Here is a 23,023-nt window from a genome sequence, read left to right on the forward strand (position 1 = left end):
TTAGTAGAAGGAAGGAAATAATAAAGATAAAGTGGAAATCAATGAAATAGAAAATAAACGTTTTTATAAAGATTTATTTTTTAAAATCTATAAAATTTATAAAGTGATATGTAGGTTGATAGTTTTAAAAAGAGCACAAATACAATTTACTAGTATCAGGAATACAAGAGGGAACATCTCTAAAGACACAAGAAAAACAGATAATCTGAGTAGCCAAATCTCTGTTATAAATAAACTGAACTTATAATTAAACACTAGATATTTAAAGAAAACTTCAGTCCCAGATAGCATCTATCAAATTTGAACTCTATCAAACATTTAAGGAGGAAATAAAACTATTCTTATACAAGGTCTTTGAGAAAATAGAAGGAATCTTCCCAACTAATTTTATGAGGTCAAACAAAATCATAATACCAAAATGAGACATTGTGAGAAAAATACAAACGAAGATGGCTTAAGGACGAAGTCACAAAAATTGTTAAGTGAAATCTTTGCAAGCTGAATCAAGCAATATAGAAAAATGATACTACATCAAGATCGATTGAGGCCTATATCAGGAATGCAATGTTGGTTAACATTTGAAAATCAAACAATGTAACTTACCATGTTAACAGAAGAAATGAGAAAAATCATATGACCCTTTCACTAGATGTATAAAAAGCAAATCGCAAAATCATTCACAGTAAAAGTTTCCAGCAAACTAAGAATAGAAAGTAATTTCCACATTTGATAAGGGATAACTATGAAAAACCTAGAGATAATAGTCTAGTGAAAGACTAGCATCTTTCTCCCAATGACCAGAAACAAAACAAGGATGTCAGTCTTTACCACTTCTAATTAACACTGTACTAGCCGCAATAACCAGTGCAAGAAAGTACAAAAAACAAAAGCCATAAAAATTGAAAAGGGAAAAATAAAACTTTATTTATTCATAGATGACATGATTATGTATATAGAAAATCCCTAGAAAATACTGAGTTCCAGAAACAGACTTGATCTATCTTTGTCAACTGTTTGTTGACCAAGGTGCCCAATCAATTTAATGGGAGAAAAGAAATCTTTTAACAAATGGTGCTGGGACAATTGGGCATCCACATGGAAAAAATTTAACCTTGAATAATTTTTTCTCACTATACAAAAATTAATCCCAGATGGATCATAGAACAAAATGAAAATTAAGAGCTTTTAGAAGAAAATATTTTGGAAAATACTTTGATAGTTTCTTATAAAAATACACCTACCCCGTGGTTCAGTAATTCTACTATAATTTCTCTTTATCTAAGAGCAATTAAAACATATGGTCACAAAAAAGTTTGTACAAGAATGTTTGAAGTATCTTTACTTACAACACCTCTAAACTGGAAAAAAGGTCAAATATCCATCAAATGAAAAATGGATAACCAAATTGTGGCATATCTATATAATGAAATTCTACACAGCAATAAAAGGAATGAACTACTGATACATGTAACAACATGGATTAATCTAAAAAACTGTATGTGAAACCAAAGAACCAGACACAAAAAGAACATTTTCTATCATCCAATTTATATGAAGTTCTAGGACAGGTAAAATTAATCTGAAGCAAAATAAATCAGAATAGTAGTTGCATTGTTAGGAGGTGGGGAGAGAGCAGGGAATAACTTGGCAGAGATATAAGAAAATTTCTGGGGTGATAAAAATGTTCCTTTATTTGGTAGCACTGCAGATTACATTAGCATATTCATTTATCAATAATCACTGAACTACTGTATATTGTCAACCTTGCTTATTTAACTTATATGCAGAGTACATCATGTGGAATGCCAGGCTGGATGAAGCACAAGCTGGACTCAAGGCTGCCAGGAAAAATATCAATAACCTTAGGTATGTAAATGACACCACCTTTATGGCAGAAAGCAAAGAAGAACTAAAGAGCCTCTTGATGAAAGTGAAAGAGGAGAGTGAAAAAGCTGGCTTAAAACGCAACATTCAAAACACTAAGATAGTAGCATCTGGTCCCATCACTTCACAGCAAACAGATGGGGGAAAAGTGCAAACAGTTGACAGATTTTATTTTCCTGGGCTCTAAAATCACTGCAATGGTGACTGCAGCCATGAAATTAAAAGACACATGCTCCTTGGAAGCAAAGTTATGACCAACCTAACAGCATATTAAAAAGCAGAGACCTTATTTTGCCGACAAAGGTCTGTCTAGTCAAAACTATGGTTTTTCCAATAATCATGTATGTATGTGAGAGTTGGACCATAAAGAGAGCTGAGTACCGAAGAATTGATGCTTTTCAACTGTAGTGTTGGAGAAGACTTTTGAGAGTCCCTTGGACTGCAAGGAGATCCAACCAGTCCATCCTAGAGGAGATCAGTCCTGGGTGTTCATTGGAAGGACTGATGTTGAAGCTGAAACTCCAATACTTTGGCCACCTCATGAGAAGAGGTGACTCACTGGAAAAGACCCTGATGCTGGGAGAGAATGGGGGCAGGAAAAGGGGACGACAGAGGATGAGATGGCTGGATGGCATCACCAACTCGATGGACATGAGTTTGAGCAAGCTTCAGGAGTTGGTGAAAGACACGGAAGCCTGGTGTGCTGCTATTCGTGGGATCGCAAAGAGTCGGACACGACTGAGCAACTGAACTGAACTGAACTGAACTGTGATTTCTTTTATCCTGCAAAATGCCTCTTCATAACTTTGCCCATTTTTCTACCACTGCTTTGTACTTTTTGTATCTTGCTTAAGAAATCTCTCTTAACTCCAAGGTCATAAAGGCATTATTCTGTATTTTCTTATAAAAATTCTAAAGTTAACATATAAGTCTTTAATCCATCTGGAATTTATTTTTGTGTACAATGTGTGGTAGGGATCCAATTTCTTTCTTTTTCTCTCACATAGATAATCAATTTCCCCCACATATTTACTGAAGTCTAGAATTTCAATAATGTTATGCAATGGCATCCTTGTTTTATATTGTCTTTCCATATAAACGGGTCTGACTATACCCTAATCCTTTATTCTGTCAGTCCACACAAATATCATGCTAATTTGACAGTATCAATATATCATAGGGCAAGACCTCATCTTATTCTTCTTCAGAATAGCTTGGCTACTTTTGGACCTTTCCTTTTCATATAATTTTAGAATCAACTTTTCTAGTTCCTTGAGAAACCTATTAAATACTTGGCCCATTAAAATCCAGTATTGACTGGTACTTCTACCCATTTTTAACATAAAGCAAAGATCTTAGAACACTTAAACTGTATTTATCAGTTCTAATTTATAAGTTACTATTCTCATTAATTTTAATCCTTTATATATATTTAAATATATAAAATAAAACATAATTATTGCTGTTATATATTTATTTACCTATATATTTACCATCTTAATTGTTCTTCATTCCTTCCTGCATCTCTGACCTTCTATCTAAGATACTCTTCCTTCTGTCTGAATGATACCTTCAGTGTTTCCTTTAGAATGTACTTCCTAGTAACAAATTACCTCAGATTTGGTCAGTCTTAAAATGTCTTCACTTCACCTTTATTTCTGGAGGGTATTTTCACCAGGCATTGGACTCTAGACTGACAGTTATTTTCTTTTAATATCTTAATTATAATCAGTTGTTTTCTTCCAGATTCAGTATTTTCTATTGAGAAGTCAGCTGTCAATTTAATTGTTGTCCTTTTGAACATAACCTTTTATTTTCCCCAGCAGCTTTTAGGATTTTATTCTTGTCTTATTATTTATTTTATTTCTTTTTATTTTTGCTGCTTTGGTTTTATAGGGTTTCTTAAATCTGTGGTGTGATTATTTTTTTAGTCAATTTTTTAACTTCCCAGCCATTATATCTTCAAACATTGTTTCTGTCCTATTCTCTCTCTTTTCCTTTTGGAATTCCAATCACACATAAATTTGACCTCACTCTAACTTATGTCTCTTGTTCTCTTTTCTAAGCTTACCATTGTTTTGTCTCTTCATTGATCTGGATGGTTTCATCTGCTAATTCACTAATTATCTCTTCTGATCTGCTGTTAGATGCACCATTAAGTTCTCAATTCCATTTATTGTATTTTTTTACAATATTGCAATTTTTATTTGGTTCCTTTTCAAATCTGCTGTGCCATTTTATGGTTTCTAATGTTCTGTTGAAAATTTTGATTCTATTTTCTATCTCCTTGATTATATCAAGTGTAATTATTTTAAAGTCTGTATCTTCTAGAGCCAGGATCTAGCTGGAGCTAACTTGTGAGAGTGTTTATATATAGTCTGTTAAGTATGCTATTTCTTTTGATAGTGTTATCTCCTTCTGCCTGGTCATCTTTCATTGCAAAGTTTCTCACTGTGTAGAAGAAAGGTTTATAGAAATAATTTGAGGACCCTGGGAACATTAGCCATTAAGGATCACTTTAATCCAATTTCAGGGACTAAGATTTTCTAGATTACTCTGATAATCTAGAGCTGAGCTGTAATCTATCTTGTTTTCCTTTTTGTTCATCATTACAAAGCATTCAGAGCACAGAATATTTACCAGGGTTCCTACCCTTGGCAGATCTTGAACTCTTAACTTTAACTTCTTTAGCCCCATAATGAGGCTTTCAAAAGCACTATTTAGCCTTTCAACTGACTCTTCTGGAATCAAAAATGTCCTAAAAGGGAAGGGACCCAAAGCCAACCACTCTGGAGGTCAACTTCTTTGAATTTAACTATGCACACATACTTCTTTTCTTTTTTAATATTCTGTCCAGTGTTTGTGTTTCCTCTATAGAAAAGTTGGTTCAAATGACTTAGTGTGCATCACTGTAACCAGAAATTTCCTACATACAGCTTTATATCCTATTTAAATTACAATATGACAATTTTCCCATGACATTAAATATTCTTCAAAAACATATTATATTACTATAGAAAACATAGTCACCTGTTGTTCTAGAATCATATTCTTCTCTCGTTCTACATTGAGAACCATTCTCTTTGTATATTCTAGTTGCTTCTCTAGGAGGATGCAGCGAGACTGGGCTGAGCTTAACTGCATACTTATATCTATGAAAAAGAAAAAGTAATAATGAATCATATCAGAGAGTTATCACAAGACATGTATTATATGAATTCAATCAAAAGTCAGAAGTTCAAAACTTCTTTACTTCTAAATAATGACTCTCCGGAAATTAACATAAAATTTGTGAATATCTCATTAATTATATATAACTAATTTAACGCTGACTCATAAAGACCCAGAGAGTATACTTCTGAAAGGGAAGGATGTCAGTGACTTGTGGGATCACAAAAACCTGGCTATTCCTGGGAAATAATATCATCTGGAAAATAGAGGACCTAAGGGAACATTTCATATAAAGATAGGCACAATAAAGGACAGAATGATAAGGACCTAAGAGAAGCAGAAGATATTAAGAAGAGGTGGCAACAATACACAGAAGAACTATACAACAAAGATCTTCATGACCCAGATAATCATTATGGTGTGATCACATACCTAGAGCCAGACATCCTGGAATGCAAGGTCAAGTGGGCCTTAGGAAGCATCACCACGAACAAAGCTAGTGGAGGTGATGGAATTCGAATTGAGCTATTTCAAATCCTAAAAGATGCTGTGAAAGTGCTGTACTCAATATGCCAGCAAGTTTGGAAAACTCAGCAGGGGGCATCGGACTGGAAAAGGTCAGTTTTCATTCCAATCCCAAAGAAAGGCAATGCCAAAGAATGCTCAAACTACCGCACAACTGCACTCATCTCACACACTAGCAAAATAATGCACAAAATTCTCTAAGTGAGGCTTCAACAGTACGTGAACCATGAACTTCCAGTTGTTTAAGCTGAGTTTAGAAAAGGCAGAGGACCCAGAGGTCAAATTGCCAACATCTATTGGATCATCAAAAAATCAAGAGAGTTCCAGAAAAACATCTACTTCTGCTTTATTGACTATGCCAAAGCTTTGACTGTGTGGATCACAATAAATTGTGGAAAATTCTTAAGAGATGGGAACAGTAGACCATCTGACCTGCCTCCTCAGAAATCTGTATGCAGGTCAAGAAGCAACAGTTAGAACTGGACATGGAACAACAGACTGGTTCCAAATTGGGAAAGGAGTATGTCGAGGCTGTATATGATCACCCTGTTTATTTAACTTATATGCAGAGTACATCATGAAAAATGCTGGACTGGATGAAGCACAAGCTGGAAGCAAGACTGCTGGGAGAAATATCAATAACCTCAGATGTGCAGATGACACCACCCTTATGGCAGAAAGTGAAGAAGAACTAAAGAGCCTCTTGATGAAAGTGAAAGAGGAGAGTGAAAAAGTTGGCTTAAAGATCAACATTCAGAAAACGAAGATCATGGCATCTGGTCCTATCACTTCATGGGAAACAGATGGGGAAACAGTGGAAACAGTGGCTGACTTTATTTTTCTGGACTCCAAAATCACTGCAGATGGTGTTTGCAGCCATGAAATTAAAAGATGCTTACTCCTTGGAAGGAAAGTTATGTCAAACCTATACAGCATATTAAAAAGCAGAGACATTACTTTGCCAACAAAGGTTCATCTAGTCAAGGCTGGTTTTTCCAGTGGTCATGTATGGATGTGAGAGTTGGACTATAAAGAAAGCTGAGCGCAGAAGAATTGATACTTTTGAACTGTGGTGTTGGAGAAGACTCTGGAGAGTCCCTTGGACTGCAAGGAGATCCAACCAGTCCATCCTAAAGGAGATCAGTCCTGGGTGTTCACTGGAAAGACTGATGTTGAAGCTGAAACTCCAATACTTTGGACACCTGATGCAAAAAGCTGACCCATTGGAAAAGACCCTGATGCTGGGAAAGATTGAGGGCAGGAGGAGAAGGGGACAACAGAGGATGAGATGGTTGGATGGTATCACCAACTCAATGGACATGGGTTTGGGTAGACTTCGGGAGCTGGTGATGGAGAGGGAGGCCTGGTGTGCTTCGGTTCATGGGGTCACAAAGAGTCGGGCACGACTGAGCAACCGAACTGAACTGAATAATACATGAATTTTGTTGGTATTCTGAAAATACTATAATTCCTAAATACAACTTGTGTAAAAACTTAATTTTTCTTTTAATCTCAATAATTTATGAACTGGGATAACAGATAATATACAGGCAAGTTTAAAATTATATCCATTTAGTGCAATGGCACCCTACTCCAGTACTCTTGCCTGGAAAATCCCATGGACAGAGGAGCCTGGTAGGCTGCAGTCCATGGGGTCGCTAAGGGTCGGACACGACTGAGCGACTTCACTTTCACTTTTTACGTTCATGCATTGGAGAAGGAAATGGCAACCCACTCCAGTGTTCTTGCCTGGAGAATTCCAGGGACGGGGGAGCCTGGTGGGCTGCTGTCTCTGGGGTCGCATGGAGTCGGACACGACTGAGATGACTTAGTAGTAGTAGTAGTAGTAGTAGTAGCACAAATATCAAAATATCTGAGAACAAGCCCACAAGGTTTGAACACATATAAGAACAAAGATATTGAGTAAACCTTAGACTGGGCTTTTTATTTTCAAGTTGTAAACTTTGGTAACCTCTTCCTTCTGAGAATTATTGAATTTTCTTACCTTTTTTCTGCTTTATCAGTTCCTCGTGTGCCAGATTTCTCTCACTTGTTTCATTCTCCAAGGCCTTTTTATATTGTGCCGCTTCTCTGGAAAGAATGTTCAGGTTATCTTCAGCTTGTGTTCTCTCTAACTCTAAACGATGAATCTTTTCCTGAAGAGTTTTTAATGCTAAAATAAGAGCTGTTGAAAAAATTGTCTTGATATTTTAAGTGAGAATTTTTGAGCACTTATAATCATAGCAGCATATAAAAGTGAGCAGTATATTTTTGTTACTTAAGTAAAAAAGAAAAAGCAATTTATATTCCTTATAAAAAAGAAAAATGACTAAAATTCTAAAGAGGGACAAATTCTAACACGTCTTATAAAAATAATATATTTATGATTATATTTAGTAATTTTCTAAGTTTGAGATGTAAGAAAGCTAATAACCACATTTTAATTTAAGAAAGCAAATATGTTCAAAACATATGCAAAAAAGATATATATGTATATATGTGTGTGTATATAGAGAGAGGGAGAGAGTGAGAGAGACAGGAGTGTGGGAGGAAGGGAAGAAGCAGGTGAAGAAGGCAGGAAGAGAGGGAGCATGGGAGAAAGGAGGGGAAATTTGAGGCATACAAGTCTGAGCATGGATAAGGAAAATTAAAATATGCTGTTCACTAATTAACAAGGAAATTTAGGTTTAAAGTTAAAAATTTTCTCAGTTCTTGATGTATTCAGTTTCAGTCAAATCACATTTATTGTTTCTTTGTCCAAGATATTATGTTAATTATTAGGACATATGAGGTAGAACATTGCTTCTTCCATCAAGAAAAAATTACAATCTAGTGGTTTAACTGATGTCAGGCTTGAAAGATTGTGATACACATGTACTACTATAATTATTATTCAGATACATTAATATCTTCATAATTCAGATAAGCTCGAGTTATAAAATTTTCAAATATTATCTTATATGTTCTTTTCAGTTACAACTTCAAATTGTAAAACTAGAGATGAATGGAATATAAATAAATGTTCAAGATTAACTTTCATATAGTTCATATCCAATTAGAAAGATGTTTGTTAGAGATTATTGTTTGATTTGGATCAATATTTCTTGTAGTTGCTTTGTCCACAAAGCTATAGTCTATTTATAATGGCAACCATTATTATAAAAGATTAAAAAACACGACTATCAGCATCTTAGAAAGTAATGTATATGGTACAGATATGCCTGGAATCATAAATGTTTTTCTAATTCAATTTTAAGATTCTCCTAAACTTATATTTTAAAAGTTATAATACTTGTATCTTATAGTTACTCCAATGAACTGGATTCATGAAGAATTTTCAAGGGTAATTTTGGATGCAATTTCTGAATTTAATCCTTGAATAAGATTAAAATCAACTTAATTCTTTAATATTCTAACCATCTTATTCATTAGAAGGATTCTCCAAATCTGACCTTTTATTCTTCAGAATATTTTCCTATTTTTAATGACATTTTAAAGATAAATCTGCAATATGTGCCTAGCTGTTTATATTAATCTTCATCTTATAGCAAAGAAGCCAAAATAAAAAATGTTAAGTAACTTAAATTTACAGAAACTTTAAGCAACAGAGTCAAAATTAGCATTTTACTAAGATTAGTTAAACACACAATCTTATTTTCTACATAAAAATTAAAAGTTTTATATAACATGCTTCCTAATTTCCCTAATTTTAAATATGATTTTTTATTAGCATTACCTTGGCTATTTGGACTACGAAGCATTTTAGAAGATGTAAGTTCTAAGTTCACAGAGTAGTGAGTCTGAGATGATTCATCACTCTGAGTGATGGATGGAACACACACTCTTTCTGGAGGTTTAAGATAGCTTCCGACTATACTATGCATTAATTCAGAATCCATTATCTGTAGAGAATAAAGGAAAGATATAGTATAGCATCATTTTTTTCCTATGTGAATAACAAAGATATCAGAAAAAATTCAGGTGGAAGTTTTAACATAAATATATAGTCATATACTGTGGAATTGTGTTTTTATAAAGTTTATTATCACAAGTTCAACCATAATAAGTTCACTAGTAAAAGAAAAAAATGACGATTTACTCTATAAACAGTATAGACAATTCTGCCTGATTCTCAAAGAGTATATGCTCTGAAGTGAGCATTACATGAGTGGTGTGAATTTGCTGGTTTCTCACTTGATTGTAAGATCATCATCTGAGCACTCCTCTACAAAGTTTGACTCTAGCATTCAAACATAAAGTACATATTCTAAAAGACATAACTTTCAAACAGAAGCCACTCATATAATATGATTCTCTAGACTCCAATATGACTTCCTAAGGCATTTTTAAGCGTAATTTTGGATATATCAATTTCTGAATCTAAGCCTTGAATTCTACAACCCTATTTAATGCACTAGCATTCTAGTCAGCTAGTTTTGAAGGATTCCAAATCTAAAAATCTAAAAGAGCTTTATCTTGCCATTTTGAGTTTTTTTTGTATGTTGGCTGGAGAGCCATTTTAAATATCTTAGCAGGTAATTTTTAAAGTTTCCTAAGTCATTTTATTTTTCTTTCTGTAATTTGAATATTTTAGAAATGTATTATACTTAATAGATTATAGTCAATGTTAATAACCACACTGAAACAGAAAATTGTTTATATACAAAACAATTCACCAGCACAATTTTTTTTTGCTGTTTCTTTACTATTGTTTTATTTTTATTTTTTTAATTTTTTTTTTTATTTTTTAAACTTTACATAATTGTATTAGTTTTGCCAAATATCAAAATGAATCTGCCATAGGTATACATGTGTTCCCCATCCTGAACCCTCCTCCCTCCTCCCTCCCCATACCATCCCCCTGGGTCGTCCCAGTGCACTAGCCCCAAGCATCCAGTATCGTCACCAGCACAATTTTTAAAAATAACGTTGCTTTAAGGCGGATTCATTTCGATATTTGGCAAAACTAATACAATATTGTAAAGTTTAAAAATAAAATAAAATTTAGAAAACACTAAAATAAATAAATAAATAAAATGTAAATTTATAATTTCTTTATATAAATTAACCTACTTTAATTTTTGAGAATTGCAAATTTTCATTGACTTCACTACCTTCCCAATTCACAAGGAAAGGGAAGACACTTCCATGACTGTGTTTCCTGTGATGGCAGGAAACATACTTCACTCAACAGGGTTTTCTGCTTAGCCACTGCCATGATGTGTTGTCATCAAGGACATTCTTCATCAGTCTAGATTAGAGGTTATATAGCCTAGGAAGATTTGCCAGAATACTTGATGCTCTTAAATCTTGAAAGGCAATCATTTTTCTATTGTTATCAGCACTGGCTACCATTTACTAAACGTATCTCTGTCTCTCTGGGTTCTTGCTCCTCAGACACTGTCTGCTCCCCATGGGAGACTGCATCTATCTAAACTGTTGTTCCCTCAAAAAATAAGAGAGCAAAGTTAGGTAGAGCCCCAAAGGGCAGATGTTCTGAACATGATTGTACATCTTCAGAGAGAGGGATGTGTTTAAAGCTATCCAAAGAACCTTGGAGTTACTCAAGATACTTGATTTAGTTTTCAGCTCCTGTTGAGTCTCTCCAATAATGAAAAAAATAAAATGTTGGGTTAGTCACTATACACTGAAGTCCTTGGGAAGAGTGTCTGCTTCCTCTGTCTCAAATATGGTATTATTTTACTAGACGAATTTTTGCATGAATTAAAAAACAATTTCAAATTAAAAAGTTTTAATGTATATGAAATGATTACTCAGAAGATACCAATAAATTAAAAATTAGACCAAAGTTTATTTAAATTAAGTGTGTAAACACATCTGAAAGTAGGCATAAGCAGAATAAAAACCCACTAGAGGTTATGATGAAAAGAAAAAGGAAACAATAAATGAGAGAAAAGTGCCATGAGTTCTCACAAACTTGGGGTTCCAGCTTAAGCCTTATAACCTAGTCCTATATTGTAAGTGAGTGCTTAAAAACTGTTGTTCAGTTGCTAAGTCATGTTTGACTTTTTGCAGACTTCTGGACTATGGCATGCCAGGCTCCTCTGTCTTCCAATATCTCCCTGAGTTTGCTCAAATTCATGTCCATTGAGTCAGTGATGCTATCTAACCATCTCATCCTCTGCCACCTTCTTCTCCTTTTGCATTCAATCTTTCCTAGTATCAGGGTCTTTTGCAATGAGTCAGTTCACATCAGTGGTCCAAAGTATTGAAGCTTCAGCTTCAGCATCAGTCCTTCCGATGAATACTCAGGGTTGATTTCTTTGGGACGGACAGGTTTGATCTCCTTGCTGTCTGAGGGACTCTCAAGAATCTTTCCCAGCACCACAATTTGAAATAATCAATTCTTCAGTGCTCAGCCTTCTTTATGGTCCAACTCTCAGATCCATACATGACTCTGGAAAAACCGCAGTTTAGAACATACAGACTTTTGTCAGCAAAGTGATGCCTCTGCTTTTTAATATGCTATCTAGGTTTGTCATAGTTCTCCTTCCAAGGAGCAAGAGTCTTAATTTTAACGGCTGCAACCACTGTCTGTGGTGATTTTGGAGCCCAATAAAACCTGTCACTGCTTCCACTTTTCCCCCCTTCTATTTGCCGTGAAGTGATGGGATTGGATGCCATGATCTTAAGGTTGTTTGAATGTTGAGTTTCAAGCCAGCTTTTTCACTCTCCTCTTTACATCAAAAGGCTCTTTAGTTCCTCTTCGCTTTCTGCCATTAGAGTGGTATCATCTGCATATCTGAGGTTGTTGGTATTTCTTCTGGCAATCTTTTTTTATTTATTTTTATTTTATTTTTAAACTTTACAATATTGTATTAGTTTTGCCAAATATCGAAATAGATTCGCCACAGGTATACATGTGTTCCCCATCCTGAACCCTCCTCCCTCCTCCCTCCCCATACCATCCCTCTGGGTCGTCCCAGTGCACCAGCCCCAAGCATCCAGTATCGTGCATCGAACCTGGACTGGCAACTCGTTTCATACATGATATTTTACATGTTTCAATGCCATTCTCCCAAATCTTCCCACCCTCTCCCTCTCCAACAGAGTCCATTAGACTGTTCTATACATCAGTGTCTCTTTTGCTTCTGGCAATCTTTATTCCAGCTTGTGATTCATCCAGCCTGGCATTTCACTGATGTAGTCCGCATAGAAGTTAAATAAGCAGGGTGACAATGTGCAGCCTTGTCATACTCCTTTCCCAATCTGGAATCAGTCAGTTGCTCTATGTCCAGTTTTAACTGTTGTGTTTTGACCTATATACAGATTTCTCAGGAGGCAGGTAAGATGGTCTGGTACTTCCTTTTCTTTAAGAATTTTCCACAGTTTGCTGTGATCCACACAGTTAAAAGTTTAAGCATAGTCAATGAAGCAGAAGTAGATGGTTTTTCTGGAACTCCCTTGCTTTCTCCATGATTCAACAAAATGTTGGCAATTTGATCTCTGGTTTCTCTGCCTTTTCTTAATCCAGCTTGAACATCTGGAAGTTCTCAGTTCACGTACTGCTGAAGCCTAGCTTGAAGGATTTTGAGCATAATCTTGCTAGCATATGAAAAGAGTGCAATTGTATGGAAGTTAGAACATTCTTTGGCATTGCTCTTCTTTGGGATTGGAATGAAAATTGACCCTTTCCAATCCTGTGGCCACTGCTGTTTTCCAAATTTTCTGGCATATTGAGTGCAGCACTTTAATAGCATCCTCTTTTAGGATTGGAAATAGTTCAGCTGAAATACCATCACCTGCGCTTGCTTTGTTTGTAGTAACGCTTCCTAAGGCCCAATTGACTTCACACTCCAGGATTTCTGGCTCTAGATGAGTGACCTCGCCATTATGGTTATCCAGGTAATTAAGACATTTTTTGTACAATTGTTCTGTGTATTCTTGCTATATCTTCTTAATCTCTTTTGCTTCATTTAGGTCCTTACCATTTCTGTCCTTTATTGTGCCCATCCTTGCATGAAATGTTCCCTTGATATCTCCAGTTTTCTTGAATAGATCTCTGGTCTTTCCCATTCTATTGTTTTCCTCTATTTCTTTGCATTGTTCATTTAAGAAGGTCTCTTATCTTTCCTTGCTATTCTCTGGAACTCTGCATTCAGTTGGGCATATCTTTCCCTTTCTCCCTTGCCTTTTGCTTCTCTTCTTTTCCTCAGCTATTTGTAAAGCCTCCTCCTCCAATCACTCTGCCTCTGTGGATTTCTTTTTCTTGGGGATGGTTTTGGTTACCACCTCCTATATAATATTATGAACCTCTGTCCATAGTTTCTCAGGCACTCTGTCTACCAGATATAATCCCTTGAATCTATTTGTTATCTCCACTGTAATCATAAAGGATTTGATTTAGGTCATACCTTAATGCCCTAGTGGTTTTCCCTACTTTCTTCCATTTAAGTCTGAATTTTGCAGTAAGAAGTTCATGATCTGAGCCAGTCAGCTCCAGGTCTTGCTTTTACTGACTGTATAGAGTTCTTCCCTCTTTGGCTGCAAAGAACATAATCAACCTGATTTTGGTACTGACTGAAGCTGAGGTACCACTGCATAAAGAAACTATCCCCCACCTGGAGAATGTGTTAGACAAAAAAACTTAACTGCAAAGCATTTTCACTTGCTCTTGAGGGAAGCAAATGTTCCCAAATGGTCTGTTTAAACAACCAATGTCTATATTTGCTGGTGGCTGACTGTGCCATCATTATTGCATAATCCCAAAGGACTACTAGGGAGACAGCATTTAGGAGGCAATCAGAGATACTACAAGAGGGTCTTGAAACAGAGGACTCTCTGTTTGGTATTTCGCTGGTAATACTTGGTAATTTGCTGGTAATTCTTTCAGTTTAGATTTTTCTTTAGAGAGACTGGAGAAAGGTCAATAGTTCTGTTTCTTTTATCTGGTTTTCTTTGTGTATGCATATAGGAAAAGGCAATGGCACCCCACTCCAGTACTCTTGCCTGGAAAATCTCATGGACGGAGGAGCCTGGTGGGCTGAGTCGGACATGACTGAGCGACTTCACTTTCACTTTTCACGTTCATGCATTGGAGAAGGAAATGGCAACCCACTCCAGTGTTCTTGCCTGGAGAATCCCAGGGATGGGGGAGCCTGGTGGGCTACCGTCTGTGGGGTCACACAGAGTCGGACACGACTGAATCGACTTAGCAGCAGCAGCAGCAGTATGGGTTAACTTATCTAAAGAACAAACACAGTAAAGGTTAGCCTAACTTTATTTTATTGTTAATGTATATTATTATACTTTAAAAAGTACTCTTACAACTGAGTAGAAAAATCTGTGGTTAAGAGATCTGCCTTATAGGTTCTCTAATAGATATTACAATCTATTATTTATAATATGTAATAATTAAAGTGTTAAGATAGTGATATAAAAATGAACTGGTCAATAGAAATTAGTAAATCTAAGAACTTCACATAAACACTTCCAGAGGATTCAGCAAATGATTCATTTGTTGTTTGTTCAATAAATGATGTTACAAAAAATAGGGGGGGAAATCCAGTTAAACATTTACCTGACTGAACAATCAGTATAAAACTTCAGATACAGTACAGAGTTAATTTTCTTTTATTAAAAAAAAAAACTGGATAGTTAAAATAAACTTAGAAGAGGGTAAGACATTTTATGTTTAAAAGCAGGGAGAAAATAAAGATAAAGATGTAAAGCCTACATTAAAATTCATACCACAACATATAGAAATTATGAACAAAATTGAAAGACAAAAGGAAAGCAGAATATGTTATTTGCAATGCAGCATTCTGTCCAGGAATGTGTTACCTGAATAGCACATCACATAAGCCCCAAATGAAAGACATTCTATTTTTACAAAGGGGGGGACTGTTTTCTTAAAAAATGTCAATGTCATAAAAATGATGACACTTCTAAGTATATATATCCAAAATAATTGAAAGCAGGGTCTCAAATAGATATTTGTACACCCATATTCATAACAGCATTATTCTCTACAGTCAAAAGGTAGAAATAATCCAAACATCCATCAATGAATAAACAGATAAACAAAACATATAGACATACAATGGAATACTATTTGGCCTTAAAATGAGAGGAAATTCTAATACATTCTAAAACATGGATGAACATTGAGGACATTATGCTAAGTGAAATAAACCAGTCACAGAAAAACAAATACTGTATGATTCCACTTATATGAGGTATCTAGAGTTCAGTTGGAGAAGGCAATGGCACCCCACTCCAGTACTCTTGCTTGGAAAATCCCATGGACCGAGGAGCCTGGTGGGCTGCAGTCCATGGGGTCGCTAAGAGTCGGACACGACTGAGCGACTTCACTTTCACTTTTCACTTTCATCCATTGGAGAAGGAAATGGCAACCCACTCCAGTGTTCTTGCCTGGAGAATCCCAGGGATAGGGGAGCCTGATGGGCTGCCATCTATGGGGTCGAACAGAGTCGGACATGACTGAAGTGACTTAGCAGCAGTAGCAGCAGAGTTCAGATCAGTTCAGTCGCTCACTCGTGTCCGACTCTTTGCTGTCCCATGAATCGCAGCACGCCAGGCCTCCCTGTCCATCACCAACTCCCGGAGTTCACTCAGACTCATGTCCATTGAGTCAGTGATGCCATCTAGCCATCTCATCCTCTGTCGTCCCCTTCTCCTCCTGCCCTCAATCCCTCCTAGCATCAGAGTCTTTTCCAATGAGTCACCTCTTCACATGAGGTGGCCAAAGTACTGGAGTTTCAGCTTTAGCATCATTCCTTCCAAAGAAATCCCAGGGCTGATCTCCTTCAGAATGGACTGGTTGGATCTCCTTGCAGTCCAAGGGACTCTCAAGAGTCTTCTTCAACACCACGGTTCAAATGCATCAATTCTTCGGTGCTCAGCTTTCTTCACAGTCCAACTCTTGCATCCATACATGACCACAGGAAAAACCATAGCCTTGACTAGACGGACCTTTGTTGGCAAAGTAATGTCTCCGCTTTCCAATAGGCTATCTAGGTTGGTCATAACTTTCCTTCCAAGGAGTAGTCAAACTCATAAAAACAGAAGTAGAATGGTAGCTGAGGGGAGAGGTAAATGCAGAGTTGTAGAGTTCCAGTTTTCCCAGATGAAAAAGTTCTGGAATATTAGTTGTACAACAATGTACAGGCTGTACAACAATGTGTGGTAGGGGAGACAAATTAAAAACAAGATATGATTCAGTGGGATCAATTCCATAACAAAAGCATACATAGAGTGTCACAGGAGCACAGAAGAGACATTATCTAACTCTCTTTGCTAGACAGAGAGATAAGTAAAGCCAGAAATAATTTGGCATTATGAACAGTTTGGAAAGAGTAGTTTAGGTAAATATGGCAGAGTGAACATATACACTGACTTTTGCTTCCTCTCTAAACCCACTAAAATAATATTAAAACTTTAAAAAAGTTATAAACCTACAAGGACAAAGAAATCAGAAAAGGTGACAACAACACAACTTTGGAAAATGGAAAAGAGATGTACAAGTAATAACAGACTTAGCTAATGCAAAAAAGGCAAATTCCTAACTCAAGTAAGACTCTGATGCTGGGAGGGATTGGGGGCAGGAGGAGAAGGGGACGACAGAGGATGAGATGGCTGGATGGCATCATAGACTCGATGGACATGAGTTTGAGTGAACTCTGGGAGTTGGTGATGGACAGGGAGGCCTGGCATGCTGCGATTCATGGGGTCGCAAAGAGTCGGACACGAGTGAGCGACTGAACTGATCTGAACTCTGCTGCTACTGCCGCTAAGTCACTTCAGTCATGTCCGGCTCTGTGCGATTCATGGGGTCGCAAAGAGTCGGACACCACTGAGTGACTGAACTGAACTGACACATCCAAGTGGAGATGGGAAAATCCTTATCAAGGAACTATGACTAGCCCAAGGTAACTAAGATACTAAAGACAATAAAATGAATGGATTGGATAAATTTGGAGTTTTCAATTTTTAAAAAATTATAATTTTTTTTAATCTTTGGTCATGCCATGCAGCACATGGCATGTTAGTTCCCTCACCAGGGACTGAACCTGCACCCCTTGCATTGGCAGCACAGAGTCTTAGCCACTAGACCACCAGGGAAGTCTCCTAATCAGTTTTTTAGTGCTCCATTATTAAATGGAGGTTAAGTTGTTTAACCAAGGCTTACCAGACATTGAGGAAAGATATGAAAGACAGAGATCAAAACAAGCAGACAATAAGAGGCTTAACAGGAATATAAAATTTGCAAATACGTAATTATTGGAGATAGAAGTATAAACAAGGAGGGACATGGTAGATCCTAGTGAATTTGGTTGGAGCACACTAAATAAACGTTGGCAATAAGAGATGGCTAGAAGCTCTTAGAGGAAAACATAGGTGATACACTCTTTGATACATATCCCAGCAAGATCTTCTTGGAACCACCTCCTAGTGTAATGGAAATAAAAACAAACGTAAACTAATGGGACATAATTAAACTTAAAAGCTTTTGCACAGCAAAGGAAACAATAAACTAGATAAAACAAAGATAACCTTCAGAATGGGAGAAAATAATTGCCAATGAAACAAGTGACAAACAACAAAATATACAAACAGCTCACGCAGCGCAATAAAAGAAAAACAAACAACCCAATCAAAAAATGGGCAGAAGACCTAAACAGACATTTCTCCAAAGAAAATAAACAGGTGGACAACAAGCACATGAAAAGATGCTCAGTATTAGAGAAACGCAAATCGAAACAACAATGAGGTATCACCTCACACCGACCAAAATGGCTATGATTAAAAAAATCTACAAACAATAAATGCTGGAGAGGATATGGAGAAAAGGGAGCCCTTTGCACTGTTGGTGGGAATGTAAATTGATACAGCCACTATGAAGAACAGTATGGAGATTCCTTAAAAAACTAAGAAATAAAACTACCATATGATGCTACAATCGCACTAGTAGGCATATACCCTGAGGAAACCAAAATTGAAAGAGATACATGTATCCCATTGTTCGTTGCAGCACTATTTACAATAGCCAGAACAAGGAAGCAATTTAGGTGTCCATCGAAGGATGAATGGATAAAGAAGTTGTGGTACATATATACAATGGAATATTACTCGCCATAAAAAGGAACGCATTTGAGTCAGCTCTAATGAGGTGGATGAACCTAGAACCTATTATACGGAGTGAAGTGAGTCAGAACAAAAAAGATGAATACCATATTCTAACACATATTTACGGAATCTAGAAAAATGGTACTAAAGAATTTATTTACAGGGAAACAATGGAGAAAGAGACATAGAGAATAGACTTATGGACATGGGGAGAGGGGAGGAGGGAGTGAGATGTATGGAAAGTGTAACATGGAAACTTACATTACTATATGTAAAATAGATGGCCAATGGAAATTTGTTGTATGGCTCAGGAAACTCAAACAGGGACTCTGTATCAACCTAGAGGGGTGGGACGAAGGTTCAAAAGGGAAGAGATATAAGTATACCTATGGCTGATTCATGTTGAGGTATGACAGAAAACAGCAAAATTCTGTAAAGCAATTATCCTTCAATAAATAATAAAGAAATTTTAAAAAATGGGCAGAAGACCTAAACAGACATTTCTCCAAAGAAAATACACAGATGGCCAACAAACACATGAAAAGATGCTCAACATTATAGAAATGCAAATCGAAAAGACAATGAGGTATCACCTCACACCGACCAAAATGGCTATCGTTAAAAAATCTACAAACAGTAAATGTTGGAGAGGATATGGAGAAAAGGGAACCCTCTCGCACTGTTGTGGAAATGTAAATTGATACAGCCACCATGAAGAACAGTATGGAGATTCCTTATAAAACTACCATATGACCTAACAATCCCACTACTAAGCATATACCCTGAGGAAACCATAATTGAAGCAGACACATGTACCCCAATGTTCATTGCAGCACTTTTTACAACAGCTAGGACATGGAAGCAACCTAGATGTCCATCAACAGATGGATATGGAAATTGTGGTACATACATACAGTGGACTATTCAGTTCAGTTCAGTTCAGTTCAGTTGCTCAGTTGTGTCCGACTCTTTGAGACTCTTAGTAACAGTGGACTAATAGTAACAGTGGACTATTACTCAGCTGTAAAAAAGAATGCCTTTGAGTCAGTCCTAATGAGGTGGATGAAGCTAGAGCCTGTTGTACGGAGTGAAGTAAGTCAGAAAGAGAAACACAAACATTGTATATCAACGCATACATTTGGAATCTAGAAAGATGAACCTATTTGCAGGGCAGCAATGGAGACACAGACATAGAGAACAGACTTGTGGACACAGCAAGGGAATATGAGGGTGGGATGAACTGAGAGAAGAACATGGAAACCTACACATTACCATATATAAAGTAGACAGCAAGTAGGAATTTGCTGTGTGACACAGGGAGCTCAACCCAGTGCTCTGTGACAACCTAGAGGGGTGGGATGGAGAGGAAGATGGGAGGGGGATTCAGGAGAGCGAAGACATATGTATTCAGTTCAGTTCAATTCAGTCGCTCAGTTGTGTCCGACTCTTTGCGACCCCATGAATCGCAGCACGCCAGGCCTCCCTGTCCATCACCAACTCCCGGAGTTCACCCAGACTCACGTCCATCAAGTCAGTGATGCTATCCAGCCATCTCATCCTCTGTCGTTCCCTTCTCCTCCTGCCCCCAATCCCTCCCAGCATCAGGGTCTTTTCCAATGAGTCAACTCTTCACATGAGGTGGCCAAAGTACTGGAGTTTCAGCTTTAGCATCATTCCTTCCAAAGAAATCCCAGGGCTGATCTCCTTCAGAATGGACTGGTTGGATCTCCTTGCAGTCCAAGGGACTCTCAAGAGTCTTCTTCAGCACCACAGTTCAAAAGCATCAATTCTTCGGCGCTCAGCCTTCTTCACAGTCCAACTCTCACATCCATACATGACCACAGGAAAAACCATAGCCTTGACTAGACGGACCTTTGTTAGCAAAGTAATGTCTCTGCCTTTGAATATACTATCTAGGTTGGTCATAACTTTCCTTCCAAGGAGTAAGCGTCTTTTAATTTCATGGCTGCAGTCACCATCTGCAGTGATTTTGGAGCCCAGAAAAATAAAGTCTGACACTGTTTCCACTGTTTCCCCATCTATTTCCCATGAAATGATGGGACCAGATGCCATGATCTTCATTTTCTGAATGTTGAGCTTTAAGCCAAATTTTTCACTCTCCACTTTCACTTTCATCAAGAGGCTTTTGAGTTCCTCTTCACTTTCTGCCATAAGGGTGGTGTCATCTGCATATCTGAGGTTATTGATATTTCTCCCAGCAATCTTGATTCCAGCTTGTGCTTCTTCCAGTCCAGCATTTCTCATGATGTACTCTGCATATAAGTTAAATAAGCAGGGTGACAATATACAGCCTTGACATACTCCTTCAAAGATAGTGAAGGTGATGGAATTCCAGTGGAGCTATTTCAAATCCTGAAAGATGATGCTGTGAAAGTGCTGCACTCAATATGCCAGCAAATTTGGAAAACGCAGCAGTGGCCACAGGACTGGAAAAGGTCAGTTTTCATTCCAATCCCAAAGAAAGGCAATGCCAAACAATGCTCAAACTACCACATAATTGCACTCATCTCACACACTAGTAAAGTAATGCTCAAAATTCTCCAAGCCAGGCTTCAGCAATATGTGAATCATGAACTTCCTGATGTTCAAGCTGGTTTTAGAAAAGGCAGAGGAACCAGAGATCAAATTGCCAACATCCGCTGGATCATTGAAAAAGCAAGAGAGTTCCAGAAAAACATCTATTTCTGCTTTATTGACTATGCCAAAGCCTTTGACTGTGTGTATCACAATAAACTGTGGAAAATTCTGAAAGAGATGGGAATACCAAACCACCTGATCTGCCTCTTGAGAAATCTGTATGCAGGTCCGAAATCAACAGTTAGAACTGGACATGGAACAACAGACTGGTTCCAAATAGGAAAAGGACATATGTATACCTATGGCTAATTCATGTTGATGTATGGCAGAAGCCAGCACAATATTGTAAGGCAATTATCTGCCAATTAAAAAAAAGAGAGAGAGAAATGGCTAATAAGTATATGGGCCAAACCACAAAGGATCTGTATAACACAAAAGGAGTTTGTATTTTATAGGATCAGGCAGTGGGGAGGTAAGAAGGGATATAAAGTGGAACAACATGGTCAGGTTTGTATTCTGACAAGTTTATTCAGACAGCCCTGAGTGGGAAGAAATTACAGATAGACAAATTAAGAGGTTACTGAAGTAAGTAAAATGAGGAAAAATATAAGGCCTGAATGAAGACAGGAGTAAGTGAGATCAACATGAAAGATTCTTGGAAGATACAATCAAAAGGACATAGGAACCAACTAGATATGCAAAATGGAGGAGAGGAAAAAATCAAAAACACTCTCTAAAATTTTACTTGGGCAAGGAAAGAGATAGTAGTGGCATTAACAGGAATAAGGAATAATATAAAATGAGATACAAGTCTGATGAAAACAACAAACTCTGTTTTAGATATAGTTGAATTTGAGGTGCTTACAGACAAGAGCTATCCACCAAATGAATTGAAATACAGGTTTGGAGTTTAGGTGAGCAGTCTAGGCTAGATCTAAAGATATAGATTTGGTTATCCATTAGATTACCCAAGGAGAGCATAAAGATTAGCATGTGGGTATGCATGAAAAGGGTTGGCTAAGATTCAATGCCTTTATTCATTAGAGAGCTAATGTTATCTGTCCACTGTGGTGCCCTTCAGACATGTTGAGGCAAAAATTTAAAAGGTCAAGAATGACAGATTTAGGAGAAAAATGAGTTGAGCTCAAAATGCTGATGACCACCTAGCATTTAGAAGACAAATGAAGAATCAAAGGAGATCAAAGAGGAGGGAGCAAAAATGGAGGGGGCGGGGAGAAGCTGGAGAAAGTAGTAACAAAGTCAAAGTAAGAACAGGTAATTGTTTAGTGTCTACATGTAACATGCTATGCCTTGTAGAAAAAAACAAACAGGGCATGGCTTCTGCTGTCAAGTAGTCTGCAATCTCACTTTTGAAGAAAGATGAGTAAGAGACAATGAGAGCAGGGCAAAACACAGCAGGTAAGTTCGATAGCAGTATATCCAATAAAATCAGTTTGCTTATTTCATAATTATTCAAATTTTATTGAGCATTCTTCAACTCTATTATCCTGCTGCTGCTGCTGCTGCTGCTGCTAAGCCGCTTCAGTCGTGTCCGACTCTGTGTGACCCCATAGATGGCAGCCCACCAGGCCCCACTGTCCCTGGGATTCTCCAGGCAAGAATACTGGAGTGGGTTGCCATTTCCTCCTCCAATGCATGAAAGTGAAAAGTGAAAGTGAAGTCACTCAGTCGTGTCCAACTCTTAGCGATCCCATGGACTGCAGCCTACCAGGCT

The 23,023-nt window shown here is 37.2% G+C and overlaps 1 protein-coding gene across 7 annotated transcripts in view; it reads right to left on the reverse strand.

Moving 5' to 3' along the window:
* The window catches only part of CEP57L1 (centrosomal protein 57 like 1), an 86,220-nt gene that overhangs the window by 17,089 nt on the left and 46,108 nt on the right, over window positions 1-23,023 (reverse strand). For 6 of the 7 annotated variants that reach the window (XR_009738479.1, XM_061427646.1, XM_061427645.1 and 3 more), the window contains 3 exons: window positions 9,317-9,482; window positions 7,586-7,765; window positions 4,915-5,036 (listed from right to left, as the gene is read on the reverse strand). Coding sequence is in view for 6 of the 7 variants with exons in the window: in XM_061427646.1 (XP_061283630.1) it covers window positions 4,915-5,036; window positions 7,586-7,765; window positions 9,317-9,479 (465 nt within the window). In the remaining variant the exon portion in view is untranslated. Of the gene's footprint in view, window positions 1-4,914; window positions 5,037-7,585; window positions 7,766-9,316; window positions 9,483-23,023 lie in introns of those variants that run through there. The other variant, XM_061427648.1, reaches the window with a different exon arrangement.

This window comes from Bos javanicus, chromosome 9 (genome assembly GCF_032452875.1).
Source record: "Bos javanicus breed banteng chromosome 9, ARS-OSU_banteng_1.0, whole genome shotgun sequence".
NCBI classification, from domain to species: Eukaryota; Metazoa; Chordata; class Mammalia; order Artiodactyla; family Bovidae; genus Bos; species Bos javanicus.